Source organism: Hordeum vulgare, chromosome 3H, assembly GCF_904849725.1.
Source record: "Hordeum vulgare subsp. vulgare chromosome 3H, MorexV3_pseudomolecules_assembly, whole genome shotgun sequence".
Classification (NCBI taxonomy): domain Eukaryota; kingdom Viridiplantae; phylum Streptophyta; class Magnoliopsida; order Poales; family Poaceae; genus Hordeum; species Hordeum vulgare.
Genome location: NC_058520.1, coordinates 297,254,314 through 297,272,749, shown reverse-complemented (window position 1 = coordinate 297,272,749; position 18,436 = coordinate 297,254,314). Strand labels below are relative to the sequence as shown.

General features: G+C 44.5%; 1 protein-coding gene and 1 long non-coding RNA gene across 13 annotated transcripts; one reads left to right on the top strand and one right to left on the bottom strand.

Annotated features, from left to right (window-relative positions):
- Positions 1-370: 370 nt before the first annotated feature.
- Positions 371-11,152, top strand: LOC123443685. 10 transcript variants are annotated; one of them, XR_006630778.1, is made up of 5 exons: positions 371-936; positions 1,187-1,283; positions 1,779-2,057; positions 10,253-10,671; positions 10,769-11,152. It is a non-coding gene; the product is annotated as an uncharacterized LOC123443685 (long non-coding RNA). The 10 variants fall into 10 exon arrangements; XR_006630777.1 differs by having other exon boundaries at positions 1,187-1,287; XR_006630781.1 differs by lacking the exon at positions 1,779-2,057 and adding an exon at positions 2,662-2,754 and having other exon boundaries at positions 375-936; positions 1,221-1,283.
- Positions 11,153-13,184: 2,032 nt separating this feature from the next.
- Positions 13,185-16,605, bottom strand: LOC123443684 (F-box protein SKIP8-like). Of its 3 annotated transcripts, XM_045120186.1 has the most exons (4): positions 16,028-16,605; positions 14,788-14,984; positions 13,931-13,993; positions 13,560-13,652 (listed from the first exon to the last, which is right to left on the bottom strand). In XM_045120186.1, the coding sequence occupies exons 1-3, from the start codon at positions 16,415-16,417 to the stop codon at positions 13,966-13,968; spliced, it is 615 nt and encodes a 204-aa protein (XP_044976121.1). In that variant the 5' UTR covers positions 16,418-16,605; the 3' UTR covers positions 13,560-13,652; positions 13,931-13,965. The 3 variants fall into 3 exon arrangements, with proteins under 3 accessions (XP_044976120.1, XP_044976118.1, XP_044976121.1); XM_045120185.1 differs by lacking the exon at positions 13,931-13,993 and having other exon boundaries at positions 13,185-13,641; XM_045120183.1 differs by lacking the exon at positions 13,931-13,993 and having other exon boundaries at positions 13,185-13,652; positions 16,028-16,601.
- Between the last annotated feature and the right edge of the window lie 1,831 nt (positions 16,606-18,436).

The window sequence follows — 18,436 nt, the reverse complement described above, 5'->3', positions numbered from 1 at the left end:
CAGAATATTTTTTTGAAAAACGCCGGCTTGGGAAGCTTCTAGAACCTTCCTAAAATCGTGTCGATATAACTGGGTGCTGAAAGTCATAAAAAGGGAAAAGGAATATAGCGTCTTCATCGACTGTCATTGCCTAGTGGCCGCTCAGTTTTTACTCCGCGGTAGGTCTCGTGTTCGAATCCCAGCGTCGCATGTCTTTTTTGGGTTTTTAAAAAAAACGAGGGCCAATTGGGCCGGTCCAATTGCGACAAGAGGTGTGCGCTGCAGGCGCCCGTTAGAAAAAAAGACTATAACGGACGCCTGCAGCGCCAAATAGGGTTTGCCGCGGTCGTCGCGGCCTTGTCCTTGTGGGCTCGCCATGTCAGGGTCGCTGACACTTGCACTCTCTCCTTTTCCTCCCAACGGAGTCCGACACGGGCAGGCCTCCGTTCCGCGATCCTCCGCCGCCGTCCGCCCCGGTCGGCCGCTACCAATCCACCGGGATCCGGCGCTGCGCCGCGCCTCGCCGATGAGCATGCCCGTCGCAGAGCCCGGGGCTGCTTCACCTCCGAACGCTGCCATTTCCCTCCGAACGCTGCCATTTCTCCGGGCTGCGCCGCCCAACTGCCATCTATCACCCGCTGCCCTGCCCACCCACGGCTCTATCATTGGCGCCCCTCACTCACCACCCTCCCGGTGAGCCCCACTCCACCAACAGCGCCACCCCGCTCCTCAGCCCCACCTCCACCAGCGAACTGCTGCTCCGATCAACATCGACAGTGGGCTATTAGGCAACGGGAGGATTCGCGGCATGCTTGGCGGTCTCGGTGTCGGATGCCATCGCGAGTTTGCCTTGGCTGTACAACGCTGTTGGTAGCCTGGTCAGCATAGGCATCACGGCCGACGGAGGGAGAAGCAACAGCTCGTCCACCTACAATATTGTCTCTGTTTGGAATAAGAGTATGTCGACATCTCCCCGACCTCCCTCTCCACCACCAGCCACGGTTCCCAACCACCTGTAACGACATTGCTCTACCTCCAGATCAAGTTCTCTGAACTTCATATGCCTCCCAAGGCTAGGGATATTCCTCAATTTGTGACCCTATTTTTTCCCTTAAAGAGGGATTTTGCTACACATTCTTGTGACAGTAGGAGCAGTCCCTATTGTGTTTCTCACCAATTGCGTCAATTTGTTTCTTTCTTGCATCAGATTGTTTGAACCAGTCCATTTTTTGATATGGTAGACTACAACTGGGTAAGGAACTATGATTCTGCGATTGAGAGGACGGCAATGTGGATGATCTGATGTAGGTAAACTTCGTTGCAAGAGCTTAAGTTTTTGTCCTTGGTTGGATCAGTTAGAATCTAATTTTTTTTATGGTATTATGAAAATAACAAATGGCGGCTTCACATTGCAAGAGGCAAGAGGAGTACGCATTAATTTAATTCTTGTAATGCTGGTCTTGCTAGCTTTCAAAGTAGGCTGCTTATGCATTTTTTACAACAAATGCTCACGAAGCAGATATATGATAGTGCTCTTTGTGTTCATATTGTAGCATGCCGCATGGATTTAGCTTGAGCATGACTCCAGTGAACTTTCTTTTAGTTGGTTGTGCTACAATTTTAAATTTGGTTTCAGATTTTCAACTTGACATATGTATGTAGCCCTCCCCATTGACTCATTCTTTGATTCTTTTGGTCGTTTTGCAACTTCTGATGGTTTAATTTATTAGCAGTACAGTGTTGATGATACTCTACGAGTAGCAGAAAAATTCTAATATACCTTTTGTATTCTTACATAGTGTTGCTGTGAACCCTGTTAACGCCGTCATCATCCTCCGTAACACACATACAGCAACACACACAACAACCTAAGTCGCCGCCTACTCCGCTAGGTATTTGTGCCCTCCTTGCCTCTCTCTGTTTATCTTTAACTGAGAGAGCTATGGGCACCCAAGGTCTAATATACCTTTTGTATTCTTACATAGTGTTGCTGTGAACCCTGTTAACGCCGTCATCATCCTCCGTAACACACATACAGCAACACACACAACAACCTAAGTCGCCGCCTACTCCGCTAGGTATTTGTGCCCTCCTTGCCTCTCTCTGTTTATCTTTAACTGAGAGAGCTATGGGCACCCAAGGTCTAACAACCTGCACCATATCTCAAATAGAAGCTAACAAAAATGATTAAGCTATCTGTAAGGTTTCAAAATCTCCGCAAAAAAGAACCCCAAGATCTCATTCAAACATCATTCTTTATTGAGTTAACTTCTACACCCAGATTTTCTAAAACAGGGGATGGCTTTCTAAAGGAAGTTGAGTATTTTCAACAAGTTAAAAAAGAAGGTTTTCCATTTTTTGTTTTGATTTGCATACAGAACAGTGCACAATATGTTTACCACTACATGTATTGCATGAAGGAAACTAAGCTATTCTAATAAGGGTGGATGTGCTATTTGAAAAAAAAAGGCAGTCCGGTGCATTTAGCTCCCGCTTGCGCAGGGTCCGGGGAAGGGTCCGACCACTTTGGGTCTATTGTACGCAGCCCTCCCCATTGACTCATTCTTTGATTCTTTGGGTCGTTTTGCAACTTCTGATGGTTTAATTTATTAGCAGTACAGTGCTGATGATACTCTACGAGCAGCAGAAAAATTCTAATACACCTTTTGTATTCTTACATAGTGTTGCAGCGAACCCTGTTAACGTCGTCATCATCCTCCGTAACACACATACAGCAACACGCACAACAACCTTAGTCGCCGCCTACTCCGCTAGGTATTTGTGCCCTCCTTGCCTCTCTCTATTTATCTTTAACTGAGAGAGCTATGGGGACCCAAGGTCTAACAACCTGCACCATGTCTCAAACAGAAGCTAACAAAAATGATTAAGCTACCTGTAAGGTTTTGAAATTGTTGAAATTAGTGACGGGCCTTAGGCCCATAAGAGAATTTCAGAAAAATCTCCAAGGACCCATGTAGGTGGTGGCATGACAAGGTGGTGGGAAGTTTAGTCCCACCCCGCTAGTGGAGGAGAAGTTGGACCCCTTTATAAGGGTCTCTCTTCCACATGCTATTGGAGAGTGAGAAGAGAAGGTGCCCTCGCGCACTCCTCCTCCGCCGCCCGCCTCGCCACGCCTCGGCACGACGCGACGCGACGCAGGTTGCGGGAATGAGCCGAGCCGAGCTCATACCTACGCGCTTATTTTTGTCGGTCAGGAACGGAGAATACGTAACGGACACGGCACGATCCGAGACGTCGGATCGTGGGCTGTTACCGACTCGGACGTGGGTTCGGCGCACGTCTCCCCGTCCAGCCGCCTATATAAGCAGGCTAACGCCTACCCTAGCCGTCACGAGAACCAGATCACATCTGCCTCACGCATTCGTTCCTTGACTGATGCCGCCGCCGGCGACTCCGTCCCGTTTACCGCGTACACGGTCGACGGGAGAGCAGGCCTCCGAAACCCCGCCTCTCCGGTTCCTGTACGGGAGAGGGGCGATTAGGTTTTTGGGGAGCGATCATGCGACTGCTCGCCTCCGTCCGTCTGCTTCGTCTACGTCTGCGTCGTCCTCGTTATCGCCATGTCTTCACCATCCGAGGCCGATCGTCTCGCCCTTGAAGCTGAGAAGAAGAGGGCAGAGGATGCTGTGGCGGCTACGGCCGCGGCCAACGCCAACGCTGCTGCTACGGCCAACTGGCCTATTGGAGGGTATGACTCGTTTATCCTCATGTTCGTATTTATCCTAGCAGTACTACTTGTCTGCATAGATGTATCCACTATATGCGTAGTATGTGCTAGGTTAGCTCAAGATCAGTATATCATTAGTCTAGTCAATGCCATGCTAGTTATTATCTCGTGGATTAATATACTCGGAAAATTGCCTATTTACTTAACAATCCAAAAACCTAATTTCTGTAGGAATTTTTCGAGTAATGGTTTTGCTGCTGCACTGAAACCGGACAAGTTTACTGGTACTTATTTCAAGCGTTGGCAAACGAGAACCACCTTATGGCTCACGGCTATGAACGTGTTCTGGGTAGCCGGTGTCACTCCAACGGGAACGATCTCTCCTGAACAGGAGAAGATGTTCGCGGAGGCCACCGTCCTATTCCTTGGAGCAGTCATAAGCATGATCGGAGATAAGCTGGTTGACGCATACTTACATATGCATGTTGCCAAAGATGAGGCTCTACACTACTTTAAAATCTATAAGGCCGAAGTTGAGAATCAACTTGAAAAGAAAATTAAACGAGTCCGGTCTGACCGTGGTGGAGAGTACTTCTCAAACGAGTTTGATTCCTTTTGTGCGGAACACGGCATTATTCATGAGAGGACGCCTCCCTATTCACCCTAGTCAAACGGGGTTGCCGAGCGGAAAAACCGTACTCTAACTGATTTGGTTAACGCCATGTTAGATACATCGGGTTTATCCAAGGCATGGTGGGGGGAGGCTATATTGACCGCGTGTCATGTCCTGAATAAGGTTCCTACAAAAGATAATGAAGTCCTCCTTATGAGTGGTCGAAGAGAAGGACGACGCTCTCGTACTTACGTACTTGGGGCTGCTTGGCGAAAGTCAATGTACCGATCCCCAAGAAGCGTAAGCTTGGACCAAAGACTGTGGACTGCGTTAATTTGGGATACGCTAAGAATATCGTAGACTATAGATTTCTAGTAGTGAAATCTGAAGTACCTGACGTGAAGGTCGGTACAATAATGGAGTCGAGGGATGCTACATTCTTTGAGGATATATTTCCCATGAGAGATATGCAAAGCACTTCTAGACAGGAATCTGAGATAACTCCCGAGCCTGCCATTCCTATGGAATACTATGAACAAACACATGATGAAAATCCTGAGGAGGATGACGAGGAAGCCCGTGGTAGGGGCAAGAGACAAAGGACTGCAAAGACCTTTGGTGATGATTTCTTCGTATACCTTGTGGATGATAATCCCACTTCTATTTCAGAAGCGTATGCTTCTCCAGATGCTGATTACTGGAAAGCTGCGGTCCGTAGCGAGATGGATTCCATCATGGCTAACGGGACATGGGAAATTACTGATCGTCCCTATGGTTGCAAACCATTGGGATGCAAGTGGGTGTTTAAAAAGAAGCTTAGGCCCGATGGTACGATTGAAAAGTACAAGGCTAGGCTTGTGGCCAAGGGCTATGCCCAGAAAGAAGAAGAAGATTTCTTTGATACTTACTCACCTGTGGCTAGACTGACCACCATTCGAGTACTACTCTCATTGGCGGCCTCTCATGGTCTTCTCGTTCATCAAATGGACGTTAAGACGACTTTCTTGAATGGAGAGCTAAATGAGGAAATCTATATGCAACAGCCAGATGGCTTTGTGATAGAAGGTCAGGAAGGAAAGGTGTGTAAGTTGCTGAAATCTTTATATGGTCTGAGACAAGCACCTAAGCAATGGCATGAGAAGTTTAATACAACTCTGACATCTGTTGGTTTCGTTGTTAATGAAGCTGACAAATGTGTATACTATCGCCATGGTGGGGGCGAAGGAGTTATATTGTGCTTGTATGTTGATGACATACTGATATTTGGAACCAACCTCAAAGTAATTGAGGAGGTTAAGTCTTTTCTGTCTCAAAACTTTGAGATGAAGGACCTTGGGGTGGCTGACGTTATCTTGAACATCAAGCTGTTGAGAGATGATGAGGGTGGGATTACACTTCTGCAATCCCACTATGTTGAGAAGATTTTGAGTCGCTTTGGATATTCAGACTACAAAATTTCTCAAACACCATATGATCCTAGTGTGCTTATTCGAAAGTTTAAAGGCACAGCTACAGATCAATTGAGATTCTCTCAAATTATCGGTTCGCTTATGTACCTAGCTAGCGCAACGAGGCCTGACATCGCGTTTGCTGTGAGCAAACTTAGCCGGTTTGTTGCAAACTCGGGCGATGTTCATTGGCGTGCTGTTGAAAGAATTATGCGCTACTTGAAAGGTACTGTCAACCACGGGCTTCACTATACGGGATACCCATCGGTACTTGAAGGGTATAGTGATGCGAATTGGATCTCTGATGTTGATGAGATGAAGGCCACTACTGGGTATATGTTTACTCTTGGAGGTGGTGTTGTTTTCTGGAAGTCTTGCAAGCAAACGATCTTAACGAGATCGACAATGGAAGCAGAATTAACAGCATTAGACACATCTGGTGTCGAAGCAGAATTTCTTCGAGATCTTTTGATGGACTTACCTGTGGTTGAGAAGCCGGTTCCGGCTATCCTTATGAACTGCGATAATCAGACGGTTATTGTCAAAGTGAAGAGTTCAAAGGACAATATGAAGTCCAACAAACATATAAGAATGAGATTGAAGTCTGTCAGACGTTTGAGAAACTCCGGAGTGATAGCGTTGGATTACATCCAAATGGCTAAGAATCTGGCAGATCCCTTTACTAAAGGGCTATCACGTGTTGTGATAGATAGTGCATCGAGGGAGATGGGTATGAGACCCACATGAGTTGCCATGGTAGTAACCCAACCTATATGATCGGAGATCCCGTGAAGTAGGACATGAGAAAACAAGCCAGTGGTGAACTGAGGAGAGTAACTTTACTAACCCACTCCGTTGGAGATGCAATGCTCTCGGATACTGTTATGGTAGGATGACTACTGTATTAATGTGTTCTAAAGCTTATGTGTAAGCAAGATGCTGTCCTACAGAGCGATCTTTGGAGAAACACACCTATATGAGCTTGACTGCTGGTCACAGTCTATGAGATTTGGGTGATCTCTAGTAAACTCATGAATAGGCCAGGAGTGTGACTAATATGCTCCACCCGAGGGGTCACCTTCGGCAGTCTAGTACTAGTAAGACTTGTGGTGAAGCTCCTTTACGCCAAACTGACAATTCAAGGCATAGTCCATTGTTCAGTTGTAAAGGAGTGTAGCTTCTTGCTCTAGGTGAAGCTCAACCTTAACAGGTCTTCACTGAAATGTTGGTATATTAAAACAGTGATTGAAACGAGGGAACACGATGTGCCCTTGAGATCTGGTGGGGGATTGTCGAAATTAGTGATGGGCCTTAGGCCCATAAAAGAATTTCAGAAAAATCTCAAAGGGCCCATGTAGGTGGTGGCATGACAAGGTGGTGGGAAGTTTAGTCCCACCCCGCTAGTGGAGGAGAAGTTGGACCCCTTTATAAGGGTCTCTCTTCCACATGCTATTGGAGAGTGAGAAGAGAAGGTGCCCTCGCGCACTCCTCCGCCGCCCGCCTCGCCACGCCACGCCTCGACGCGACGCGGGTTGCGGGAATGAGCCGAGCCGAGCTCATACCTACGCGCTTATTTTTGTCGGTCAGGAACGGAGAATACGTAACGGACACGGCACGATCCGAGACGTCGGATCGTGGGCTGTTACCGACTCGGACGTGGGTTCGGCCCACGTCTCTTCGTCCAGCTGCCTATATAAGCAGGCTAACGCCTACCCTAGCCGTCACGAGAACCAGATCACATCTGCCTCACGCGTTCGTTCCTTGACTGCTGCCGCCGCCGGCGACTCCGTCCCGTTTACCGCGTACACGGTCGATGGGAGAGCAGGCCTCCGAAACCCCGCCTCTCCGGTTCCTGTACGGGAGAGGGGCGATTAGGTTTTTGGGGAGCGATCACGCGACTGCTCGCCTCCGTCCGTCTGCTTCGTCTACGTCCGCGTCGTCCTCGTTATCGCCATGTCTTCACCATCCGAGGCCGATCGTCTCGCCCTTGAAGCTGAGAAGAAGAGGGCAGAGGATGCTGCGGCGGCTACGGCCGCGGCCAACGCCAACGCTGCTGCTACGGCCAACTGGCCTATTGGAGGGTATGATTCGTTTATCCTCATGTTCGTATTTATCCTAGCAGTACTACTTGTCTGCATAGATGTATCCACTATATGCGTAGTATGTGCTAGGTTAGCTCAAGATCAGTATATCATTAGTCTAGTCAATGCCATGCTAGTTATTATCTCGTGGATTAATATACTCGGAAAATTGCCTATTTACTCAACAGAAATCTCCGCAAAAAAGAACCCCAAGATCTCATTCAAACTGTTAGAAAAGCAACTTATCTTCTTTAAAGGCCCAAGGGGCGTATATATATTACACAAGACTTGAGGTGAAAGGAAAGTAAACATAGACTAATAGGACTCCTAGACCAATACTAATACTTCCTAACCCCCCCCCTCAAATGCAAAGCGTATGCAATATCATTGCATTTGAAGAAGTGTAATATTAAAAAAATGATAATCCAAATCCGCGTCTTGAGAGTGTCGTTGTAGCATGAAGAGTCTTCAAAACCTTGTCGAGTCAAGCCAAAGGGGATAAGGAAGAGATGACACATCAGAGGAAGACACCGCGTCAGTTGAAGATACAACATAAGTATCAAGAGAAGATGGGTTGTCAAAAGAGTAAAGCATTGCGTGGAAAATCATAGTCCACGACAACAGACGGCGAAAGAAGCTCGGCGGTTAAAGCACGATGGGAAGCTCGGCGGTTAAAGCACGATGGGCGTAGATCGACGGTGCAAAAGGAGTCCAGAAAATCTTATTGAAAACAACAAGGGCAAATAGGCCACAAAAGTTGTATAGAAAAGATCAGGACGGAAGAAAGGCTGACGAACAAAGGTATGGTGGACTCGCATGGTGTGAGAAACACGAAATATTAACAGATTTGGTGAACGCAGTGGAAAATATAAAGAAAACTAGAAAACACATAGTAGGCAACTGACGGAAAAGAAAAACGAGCAGTGGTGACAATGGAAGTAGCTACGGGAAAGAGCTAACACACGAAGCAGCAAGCATGTAGGCAAGCAACACATGATAGCGGCAGCCCAAACAGCACAACAGCAGCACGCAGACCCAAGCAACATGATCAGCAGCAACCAGCAAGTAGGGAGAGCCACGCGTGGAGCAGCGGGCAAGCAGTGGAAGGGATCAGCGGCCACAGTAGTAGATGCACGGGCCGGTTGACGAAGCCTGAACGGGGCGGCGGGAGTTGACCTGGATGCCCGGGTCGATCTGGATCAATGCCGCCATGCGGACATGACAGGCGTGAAGGAGATGGTGTCGGACAAATTGGAACGAGCAGCAACTGGATCAGAGCTGCGGCAGATGAATCGACGGCGGCGCTCTTCACATCCGGCAGCGTGGGAGCAGCTATCCTTGGGCGCGTACAGCAGCAAAGTTGGAACAAACGGAAGATAGAAAAAAGACAACGGTGTCAGCAATAAAAGCAACGGCGACACGAGAGATTGGATCGGGAGGGCGAGTTGCAGCGTCCGAAAAAATAACCAAAAGCTCTGGTACCATGTTAGTTCTTTAAAGGACCAAGGGGCATATATATATATATATATATTACACAAGACTTGAGGTGCAAGGAAAGTAAACATAGACTAATAGGACTCCTAGACCAATACTAATACTTCCTAACACAAACATCATTCTTTATTGAGTTAACTTCTACACCCAGATTTTCTAAAACAGGGGATGGCTTTCTAAAGGAAGTTGAGTATTTTCAACAAGTTAAAAAATAAGGTTTTCCATTTTTTGTTTTGATTTGCATACAGAACAGTGCACAATATGTTTACCACTACATACTACATGTACTGCGTGAAGGAAACTAAGCTATTCTAATAAGGGTGGACGTGCTATTTGAAAAAAAAGGGCAGCCCGGTGCATGTAGCTCCCGCTTGCGCAGGAAACGAGGAAGGGTCCGACCACTTTGGGTCTATTGTACGCAGCCTTTCTCTACATTTCTGCAAGAGGCTGTTTCCAGGACTTGAACCCGTGACCTCATGGACGTGCTATTTGAAATCCTAAACAATTTCATTTGTTGTCCACTATAAAAATGAATACTCTACCGATTTAGTCACATTTGCAGAGCTTATGTTATTACAGTTAACATTTTTAATAGATATAGGTTCATTGGAAAAAAGTGGACTTAAGTAAGCATATACATAATTGATGTTCATTTTGGGGCTGATCAGCTGATGTATGTCTTGACCAGTGTACCCTACTTGGAAGAAAACTTCCTAGATGACGTTCAAAAGATAAACTGTTTTAATATTACACAACACGCCCCTCCCTGCACGTTGCCTTGCTAAGTTGAGCAAACTCTGCTTTAGTGCTTATGTGTGTAGCTTACTATTGTAACTCGGTGTAAATTGACTTCTTCATTTCTTTGTGCTTGTTACTGCATATTGCTTTTTTTGAACCACTGTAAAATTTCATGTAAAATGAGACTGATACCTACTTCTCAAATTGTCAGAGATGAGGATATCCACTCTCTTTTGGAAAGGAGAAGGGAGGGCATAGAGAATCAAAACAAAGGAATGTAACCCTCAACTCATTACATTTTTTCTTCAACAACTAGCATTGTTGCTGGAAGGCACAAAAACTATATCTTTTTAGTAGAACATCTATTCTTATTATTAGCCTCTCACCTGTAGCAGTACATACAAATAAATTCCTAGTGGTAGGCAAAACTATGTGAATCCCCTTAAAATCTAACAAAATGGTCCGTGATGTGGTACAGGAAACCTGCTCTCTCAATATGAAGATTATCCCTATCCAAGAAAGCAGGAATGAGAGGTGGAGACACCCAGATTATCGAAGTTAATGTTGATGTGGCATTCTCAGGTGCTAATGCTTGTGCGATCACATGGGTAATTGCAAGATATACTGGAGGTAAGTTCATGCTGAAGTTACTCAGAGAGGTATGAGTATTCTATACTCTCTTGTTGCTGAAATACTTGCTCTCCGGGATGGGGTACGCCGTGCGAAGGTGGAAGAATGGCCTGATCCTGCCTTCGAATCTGATTGGCATGCACTGGTGGAGATGTGGAACTCAAGAAAATAGAACAGATCAGAGCTTATGGGTCGTCTCTTGTGTAAAATTTGGAGATTATGGGTCTCTTGTGTGATACTGAGGAGCTGGGCCATGATTTTGTTCATTACTGTCTTTTATTAGCAGAGGCACTAATTTCTATGTATGCATGTGTGCAAAACTGCCCCTGCAACTTACTGACCTGAGGCTGTGGCGTAATGCCGCTCCAAATTAATTTGCCTTTTTTCCAAACTCCTTGGATTGTAAAAAAACTCCTTCAAATCTGTTGGTGTTAACATTTTACTTCAGAACATTGGTTCAATGTCATTGATATTTTTATGAGATATATGTTTTTCATTTTAGTAGTCATCAAGCGTGAATTCTGACTATTTGCATCATGTAATCAAGTGCCGGAAATATCATGCCATTTCCAAATTTCACAAACATTTGGTTAGCAATCTCATATCCATTGATCTAACTTTATCATTTGATCTTTTCCCCAAATTTTAGTTATCAATTGCTTACACCATGATATTAAGATCTAATTTCTCAGATTAGCTATCAAATGCTCACCCTATGGTATTAAGACAAATTGTGGGATTTCATCTCCATACTAAATACGGTGCAAGACTACTTTTAAGTCGTAACAAGATTTTGTATTCTTTTATAACTTATTCAAAAATGGATAAATTAAACAATATATTATTGACTCTATGCAACAGCATGATCACAAGATGTCTCTCTTTTAAGAAACAACATGAGTGAACTCGTAACATTCTCCATTTTAATTTAATTTTATACTTATGTGAATCTCAATTTCCAACGATTGAGACGTTGCAAACTTATTAGATATTGGAGCAATGGTGGTGATGCATAGCTCTTGGGACAATGATATTGCTTGGTTGTGGCGTGATGTAGCGGGCACACTAGGGATGCCCGCAAACGCTCTCTACAGGCATTGTACTCCATATGTTCGACAAGATGTTCACACCAACGATAGATTGCAATAAAAAGGAAAACGTTGCCACATGGACAAGACCCGATCAAAACCACGTTGAGTCACCACGGATTCCGCTTCAGCTTACTGCAAGGTGCAAGTTATACGGATTTGAAGTTGAGGACTAACAATAGACTTTTCTCTTCATTTTCATACGAGTCTGATCCAATTTGGGTTAGTCGATTTTGAAGTTCGTCGGAGGGAGGTCAGAGGATGTAAGGGTCTCATCGAAAGGCTACCACATTATCTATCGTTGATAAACGGGGGGTGGGGCATGATGGTGGTGCAACTTTGCGAGAGAAAATCTTCGTCCGGAGTAAGAGTAGAGGGATGACCAGGGGAGTGTGACAGTGAACCACGGTTGGGGGGAGGACGGTGCGGCGAGGCTATGGGGGAGCACCATCGGCCGCGGTGGCGGAAGTAGGCAGCTAGGACCGTGTCGGCGCGGCGGATCAAAAGAAGAGGAGGGGTTGAAGGTTTAGGAAGATGATCATGCCGTTCATTTTTCCTCAAATTGCCTAAACCAAATCGACTAACCATGAAAATATATTCAGGCGACTGTCATCTAGCTACACCTATTCTTAATGGATCAACATTTGACGTGTGTTACACGTGCAAGCTTACTAGTTATATAAGGGCATGTAAGCTTTTGACACAAAAATTAGCACAAGGCTAGTCGCGAATTACAGAGCCATTGTTAAATTTTCCTTCATGATATCCTTTAACAAACATGGTTGGCTAATCCATGAGTAGCAATGGTTAGCTTATGCTGATCGTACAGGAGAGAATATTAGGAGTTGAGTACTGACATGCTTTAGATTTGGAATTTTCTGAAAAAGCTTAGACCCCTAAGATTCCAGGGAAGAGGGAGTATGTATTTTGACAGTACTAATGAATGAACTACAGATGTGCATTTGGCTAAATTATGAATTGTACCGGAGAGAATAAAGTAAGCACTTGCAGTGGAAATGTGACTTCCGGGCAGTAAGGATCTCCATGTTGTGATGCACCCCCTCGGTACCATAACTAACTGCTAAAACGTCATATATTATGGTATAGATGAAGCATTTTTGTAGTGCTAGTGGATGAAGTGTGTTTGGCTAAATGTATGAATTTTATAAATGAATTTGGCTAAACGGATGAATTTTACATAAGAATTTGATTAAATGGCCTCTTGTCACCACACCACTAATGACCTGTTGCCAGTGGCGCGCTGCTAGAGACTAATGATGTTTTGCTTGTATGCTTTGCATCACTAACGACGTTTTCTGAATGACACTAGTAGGCTTTTCCGTACTGGTACAGTGGCTAAACTGAAAGGCATGTTAACAAAATCAAACAAGACAAATCAGTCAGAGTCTCACAGTCGCGACAACATACCCTCCAATGATCACACATTTATACAAAACTGATGGGCAAAATATAAAGAGAGCAGTGATTCAGGATGAATGAACAGAGAAAACAGGGTGAAGAAAAGGTCTCTACAAACACATTTAGTATCTACTACCAGTCTAAACTGCAGAAGGAGGCAACATGACAATCTGTGATGAAGTTTTCCTGCGGAGGATACTTTGTTGTTGAATTCAGCCAAACAGGTTATGTGGCGCTGGGTCAGCCATGAGCGAGCTATGGTGATGAACCATATACCACCTGCCATTACGGAACTCGTATACATTGGTCACATGGAACGGCCCTGGGTCAACATCGACATGAACCTTCATGTTAACCCATGCTACATCAGCAAGTACACGAGCTCCGACATCCCGTAGCTGAAAATCAGTGCCCTGGCCTCCTTCTTGGCCCCAGTTGAATAACAAGCCCCAGCTGTTCATCACTGCATTGTATCTGTCAAAACGAGTTAAATGGTGGCATAGCACCATAAGAGTAGATCATGTCTACTTGAACAAATGACAAGAAAAATTATCCAGGACTACTCAAATGGAACTGTCATCCCAAAAGGGAGAGCAGCAAAAGAAGTTACTGTTTATCAATTTTTCGTACAGTGAAGAAATATGATGGTGTCTGTCACCATATGTCTGGGTTCTACTTGAAGGGTACTGGTCACTGGAGATGCTTCCAGAAACTAATGCAACATAAGAAATCATACGTAGAAAAACGTGCACCTCTGGTGAAGCGCTCATACTTGGCGCAATGATATTCAGCATTCAGCACATTTCCAATTCAAACTAGATCAAAAAATGAGTTAACTTTACTAATGGATAGGAAAATAATTGTCTAGCATGATGACTAAACAAATATTCAATGGAATGTAATCACAGTCTCCTGACGGCAGGAAAATAAAATGAGAACATAATATTCGCTGGAATGTGCGGTTTAATCACAGTCTCCTGCCTAATTACGGCAGGACACAAATGCATGAATATGAATAAGTGACTCGAAGGAACATTCGTAAACATGACACAGCACATGTACTAGTACTATTGTTTGTGGCAACATAAATAACTAAATAGCAAAACCCCGACGACTGGGAGATATAACCCAAGGAAAAGATCTAAATAGAGAACAAATGATACAAGCCCCCTAACTGTTCGCTTGCACATTTCTAATTGCTTATTAGACAAGACTTAACAAATTTGCATACAAGGTGAAAGCAATATGTCCATGGAGATGAATGTTGGAGAGATGGGTTAATTGACATTGGTGCAATGTATAGCTCCACAATAAATGCTGCACAGAATTGTTAGCTGCCCTACATATACCAGCAATAAACTCCATATGGACTTCTTTTCTTTTCCAAAGTGATTCTGGTATCAAGTTCATAGACGAAACAAAAATTATCTCTGCAGTAACTTATTCATATGTCATTGCAGCTGCACAACTAATTTAAACTGTCTCGATCTACTTTGCTCAATCCAACAGAAAATGAAATGAGCCATCCATGCATCTTTCTCAACAGTAAAGAATTATATAGGCCATGCCTTTTGAGTCATAGCTAAATCAGAGTGAAGTCTAAACATACCCTGTAAAAAGTTCTCCAGTAGCATGCACGCATTTTACATAGTCTGAGTTAAGCCAGAAGTGACTCATTGCTGGCAAGGATCCTTCCCTGATGATATTATAGAACTCGGCATTCACATTCATGATGGCCTTTGTAGCTGCATAGTATGCCTTCCATCCGTTAGGTGGAGTTATAGTATCCTGCTCTGCTGTAAAATCCTACAAGGGAGAGGACGAGAGGTTGATTTGTGACAAACTCAAAGAAAGCAAAATTTTGTGGTTCAATTGGCGGTTTTATATCAATACTCGCAACGAAAATTGCCTATTCAACCATTATAACTTCACACAGTCCCAATGAAAAAACACGCAAAATGTAAATCATACTCCCTCCGATCCAAATTAATTGTCGCTGCTTTAGTACAAAACTGTACTAAAGCAGCGACAATTAGTATGGATCAGAGGGGGTAACTGTTTCATACTTTCATAAGATATTACTGAAGAAGGCATTGCTATGGAAGACAAATAGCGATGAAGTTTTAAACCTAAGGTGCTCACGGGACAAAAATGGTACAGGTAAACAGTAAGGGTACAGGTACAAATATCACATATCCGGTTAGAAATTCAACTGTGCATATCGCAATACAAGTTTTTTCTGTGCAGTGTTAAGCTCTGCTGTGGTTAGATCGAGACAAATACAAGAACATTTGGAAGTGAAATAAGGTACTCCCTCCGTCCCAAAATAAGTGTCTCAACTTAGTATAAAGTTGAGACACTTATTTTGGGACGGAGGGAGTACTTTTTGGTCAACTCATATGCAAACTTATCCAAGATGTGTCACCGTCCATGTTAAATCAAACGACCTTACTTGAACAGGATCTGTTCTATACGGTCATACCACTGCATCCTCTACCAATAAGGAGGCAAGCACTTCAGTCCATTTTAAATCAATTCAGCCAACGATTGATTAAAAATGGAGCCCAGCTAGCCACAAAGTGTGTCTGTGTGACTTGAATCGCGTAGTTACCTTATGTAATTCAATCACTTCATGTCAACCGATATATCCATTTGCATGATCGGGCGTTTCAGTATACAAACAAAATAGGATAACATAAAAGTAATGTGAAACCAAGCAGATGATCATAGCAGGCAAAAGAGCAACCTAAATGGTAGTAAAATTAGCAAGACAGCAAAGCTACACCCCAAGTTCAACAGTAACTCTATCAAGGAAAATCTAAGAGCGAGCAGCAGGGTGGACGCAGCACCTTGTGGTAGAGCGCCTTCCAAGCCCCATCGTCGTTGGCGGCACGGCGCATGGCTGAGTTGGTCATCGAGAGGCGGCAGAGGCTAGTACAGTCGAGGTAGCTGAGCGCGTGGGTGGTAATCTCAGGCACGAGCTGCTCCATCATGGAGGCGCCCGTCGTTGCAGGTGCTGGCGCCGGCGCCTTGTTCATCTCCCCGCCGACGGCCATCTCGCCGCTGGCGCTGGAGAAAGTGGTATTTGCGTGGCAGCCACAGGAAGCGCAGCCGCAGCAGCGTGAAGGAATGTGCTTCTTGGGGGGAGAGGAGGAAGGGGAGCGGAATGCCCAGATGGCACAGACAACGCAGCAGACGGCGGTGGCCCCGGCGGCGATCAGGGCCCGTAAGCCGTCCATGCGGACATCCAGGTCGCGGTGAAGGAGGCAGCGGCGGTCAGGGGCTGGGGGTAGGGTTTGGACGGCATCCCATCACATGGGGAAGGAGGAGCGGTGCTAGGGTTTTGGGGGAGGAGATGGGGAAATCAGGGAGGTTTCCGCTTTCGAATGGAGGTGTGATGGGTGGGTGACCAGTGACCAGGACGAGAAGGTATGCGCTGTGATTTATAAAGGGCAATTTGAGAAAATGCCACATCTTTCATGGACGTTGCTTCCATAGCACACATTTCTTTTTATTGAATTTTATATAGCACACGTTTGAGTGGTAGCTGTATAATATAGCACAAACAGGTTTTTTTTTTACTTTACTATACTCAGAGTATTTGTTAGAACGAGTTTGCCTCAGGTCGTTTCGTGATCATATACCACTCATATTTGTTTGACTGGTAGCAACTGTTGCAAGAAGATATGGATACTTGTATGGATGTAATTAAAATTTAGATTGAATGAATGTAACATTTAGTGATATATATAATTCAAAATTTCAGCATAATTTTCACCTAAAATTTTGACATGACCTCTCTGTATATTTGTATCATATATTTAGCCGAATCACAAGAATATATATATTTGAAGCATACGGTGAGCCCTTGTCTGAGAAGTTGCATCTAAAAGCATAAAGTGAATAATCATCTCAGTTCACACACGACGAGATCACAAAACAATGAAAAACAGGAATTCAATCGAAAATCATTGACTTCTTGAAGAAGCGGCATCAACTACATCCAGATCACTAAACACGTAACAAAATCGCAAAATGGCATGCTACACACTACTTTCCTCTTCCTTGGCGTAAGCTTTTTTGCGACCTTCACAACTACTTTTGGTGGAGAAGCGGGAGTCTCTATTTCCATAGAAAGTTGCCTACATAATACATCAATTACATGCATTGAAAAGTAAGACCAATATTATGCACATTTCAAGGAAAACATTAGATTTCTTTTCACCTCCTTGTGATTGAAACAGGGCTGCCTTGTAGGACAGCCAACGAGGATGTACCTTCAATAGGGCTATGAAGAGATGATTGACTACAAAGAAATGCATGGTTTAAAAACATTCCACATTTGTAGTGATATTGAAGATAAGCCAGAAAATTAACTCCTCGTCATGGGTCGAGGGCTAGCTTGCAAGACACCTAATGTAGACATCCCTCCAAGAGGGCTACGAGGAGGATAATATTTAATAAAAAGAAAGGTGTGCTATAAGAGCAAAGTCCCATGAAAGTTGTGGCGTTTTCTCAATTTTCTCGATTTATAAACGAGGTCCGGCTCGATACGGAAGGGATAGGCCTGCAGCTGCCAAATCACTGTTTTGACCTTCGGAAAGAAGATTAACACGATCTGATCCCTATTTGAAAATTTAACACAATCTGATCCACGAGCCTACCACTATACATGGCGTCGATAGGGTTACGAGCTACTGCCGTGTTAATGACAGTAGACCCTAGTCTACACCCTGATCGAGCCCATGTGGCAAAGAGGTTACCATCATCAACCGACAATGGACATATTGTCACGCCCAAGATGCGACCCTATCCTCAATTTGGCATGAAGGTCTCGTCAGGGATAGATGCGCATATCATCGTGTCGCAAGAATGGATATCGTTACAAGTACATGTACTGAAAAGAAGAGAGATATATATAGAATTGGCTTACACTCGCCACAAGCTACATCAGAGTCACAGCAGTACAGTACATAATCATCATGAAGAATAGCAGGGTCCGACTACGGACGAAAACAAACAAAAAAAGAAGAACGACGTCCATCCTTGCTATGCCAGGCTGCCGGCCTGGAACCCATCCTAGATCGATGAAGAAGAAGAAGAAGAAGAAGCAATTCCAAATGAACAATCAACGCGCTCGCGTCAAGTACCCTTTACGTGTACCTGCAACTGGTGTTGTAGTAATCTGTGAGCCACAGGGGACTCAGCAATCTCATTTCCAAAGGTATCAAGACTAGCAAAGCTTAATGGGTGTGGCA

Excerpts from the sequence above, each read along its gene's own strand:
- LOC123443684 (XM_045120183.1), bottom strand. The coding sequence starts at position 16,417 with ATGGACGGCTTACGGGCCCTGATCGCCGCCGGGGCCACCGCCGTCTGC. Across the intron at positions 14,985-16,027 it reads GGAAGGCGCTCTACCACAAG|GATTTTACAGCAGAGCAGGA; the intron begins GTGCTGCGTCCA and ends TCTCCCTTGTAG. Across the intron at positions 13,653-14,787 it reads ACTGGAGAACTTTTTACAGG|ATACAATGCAGTGATGAACA; the intron begins GTATGTTTAGAC and ends TCGTTTTGACAG.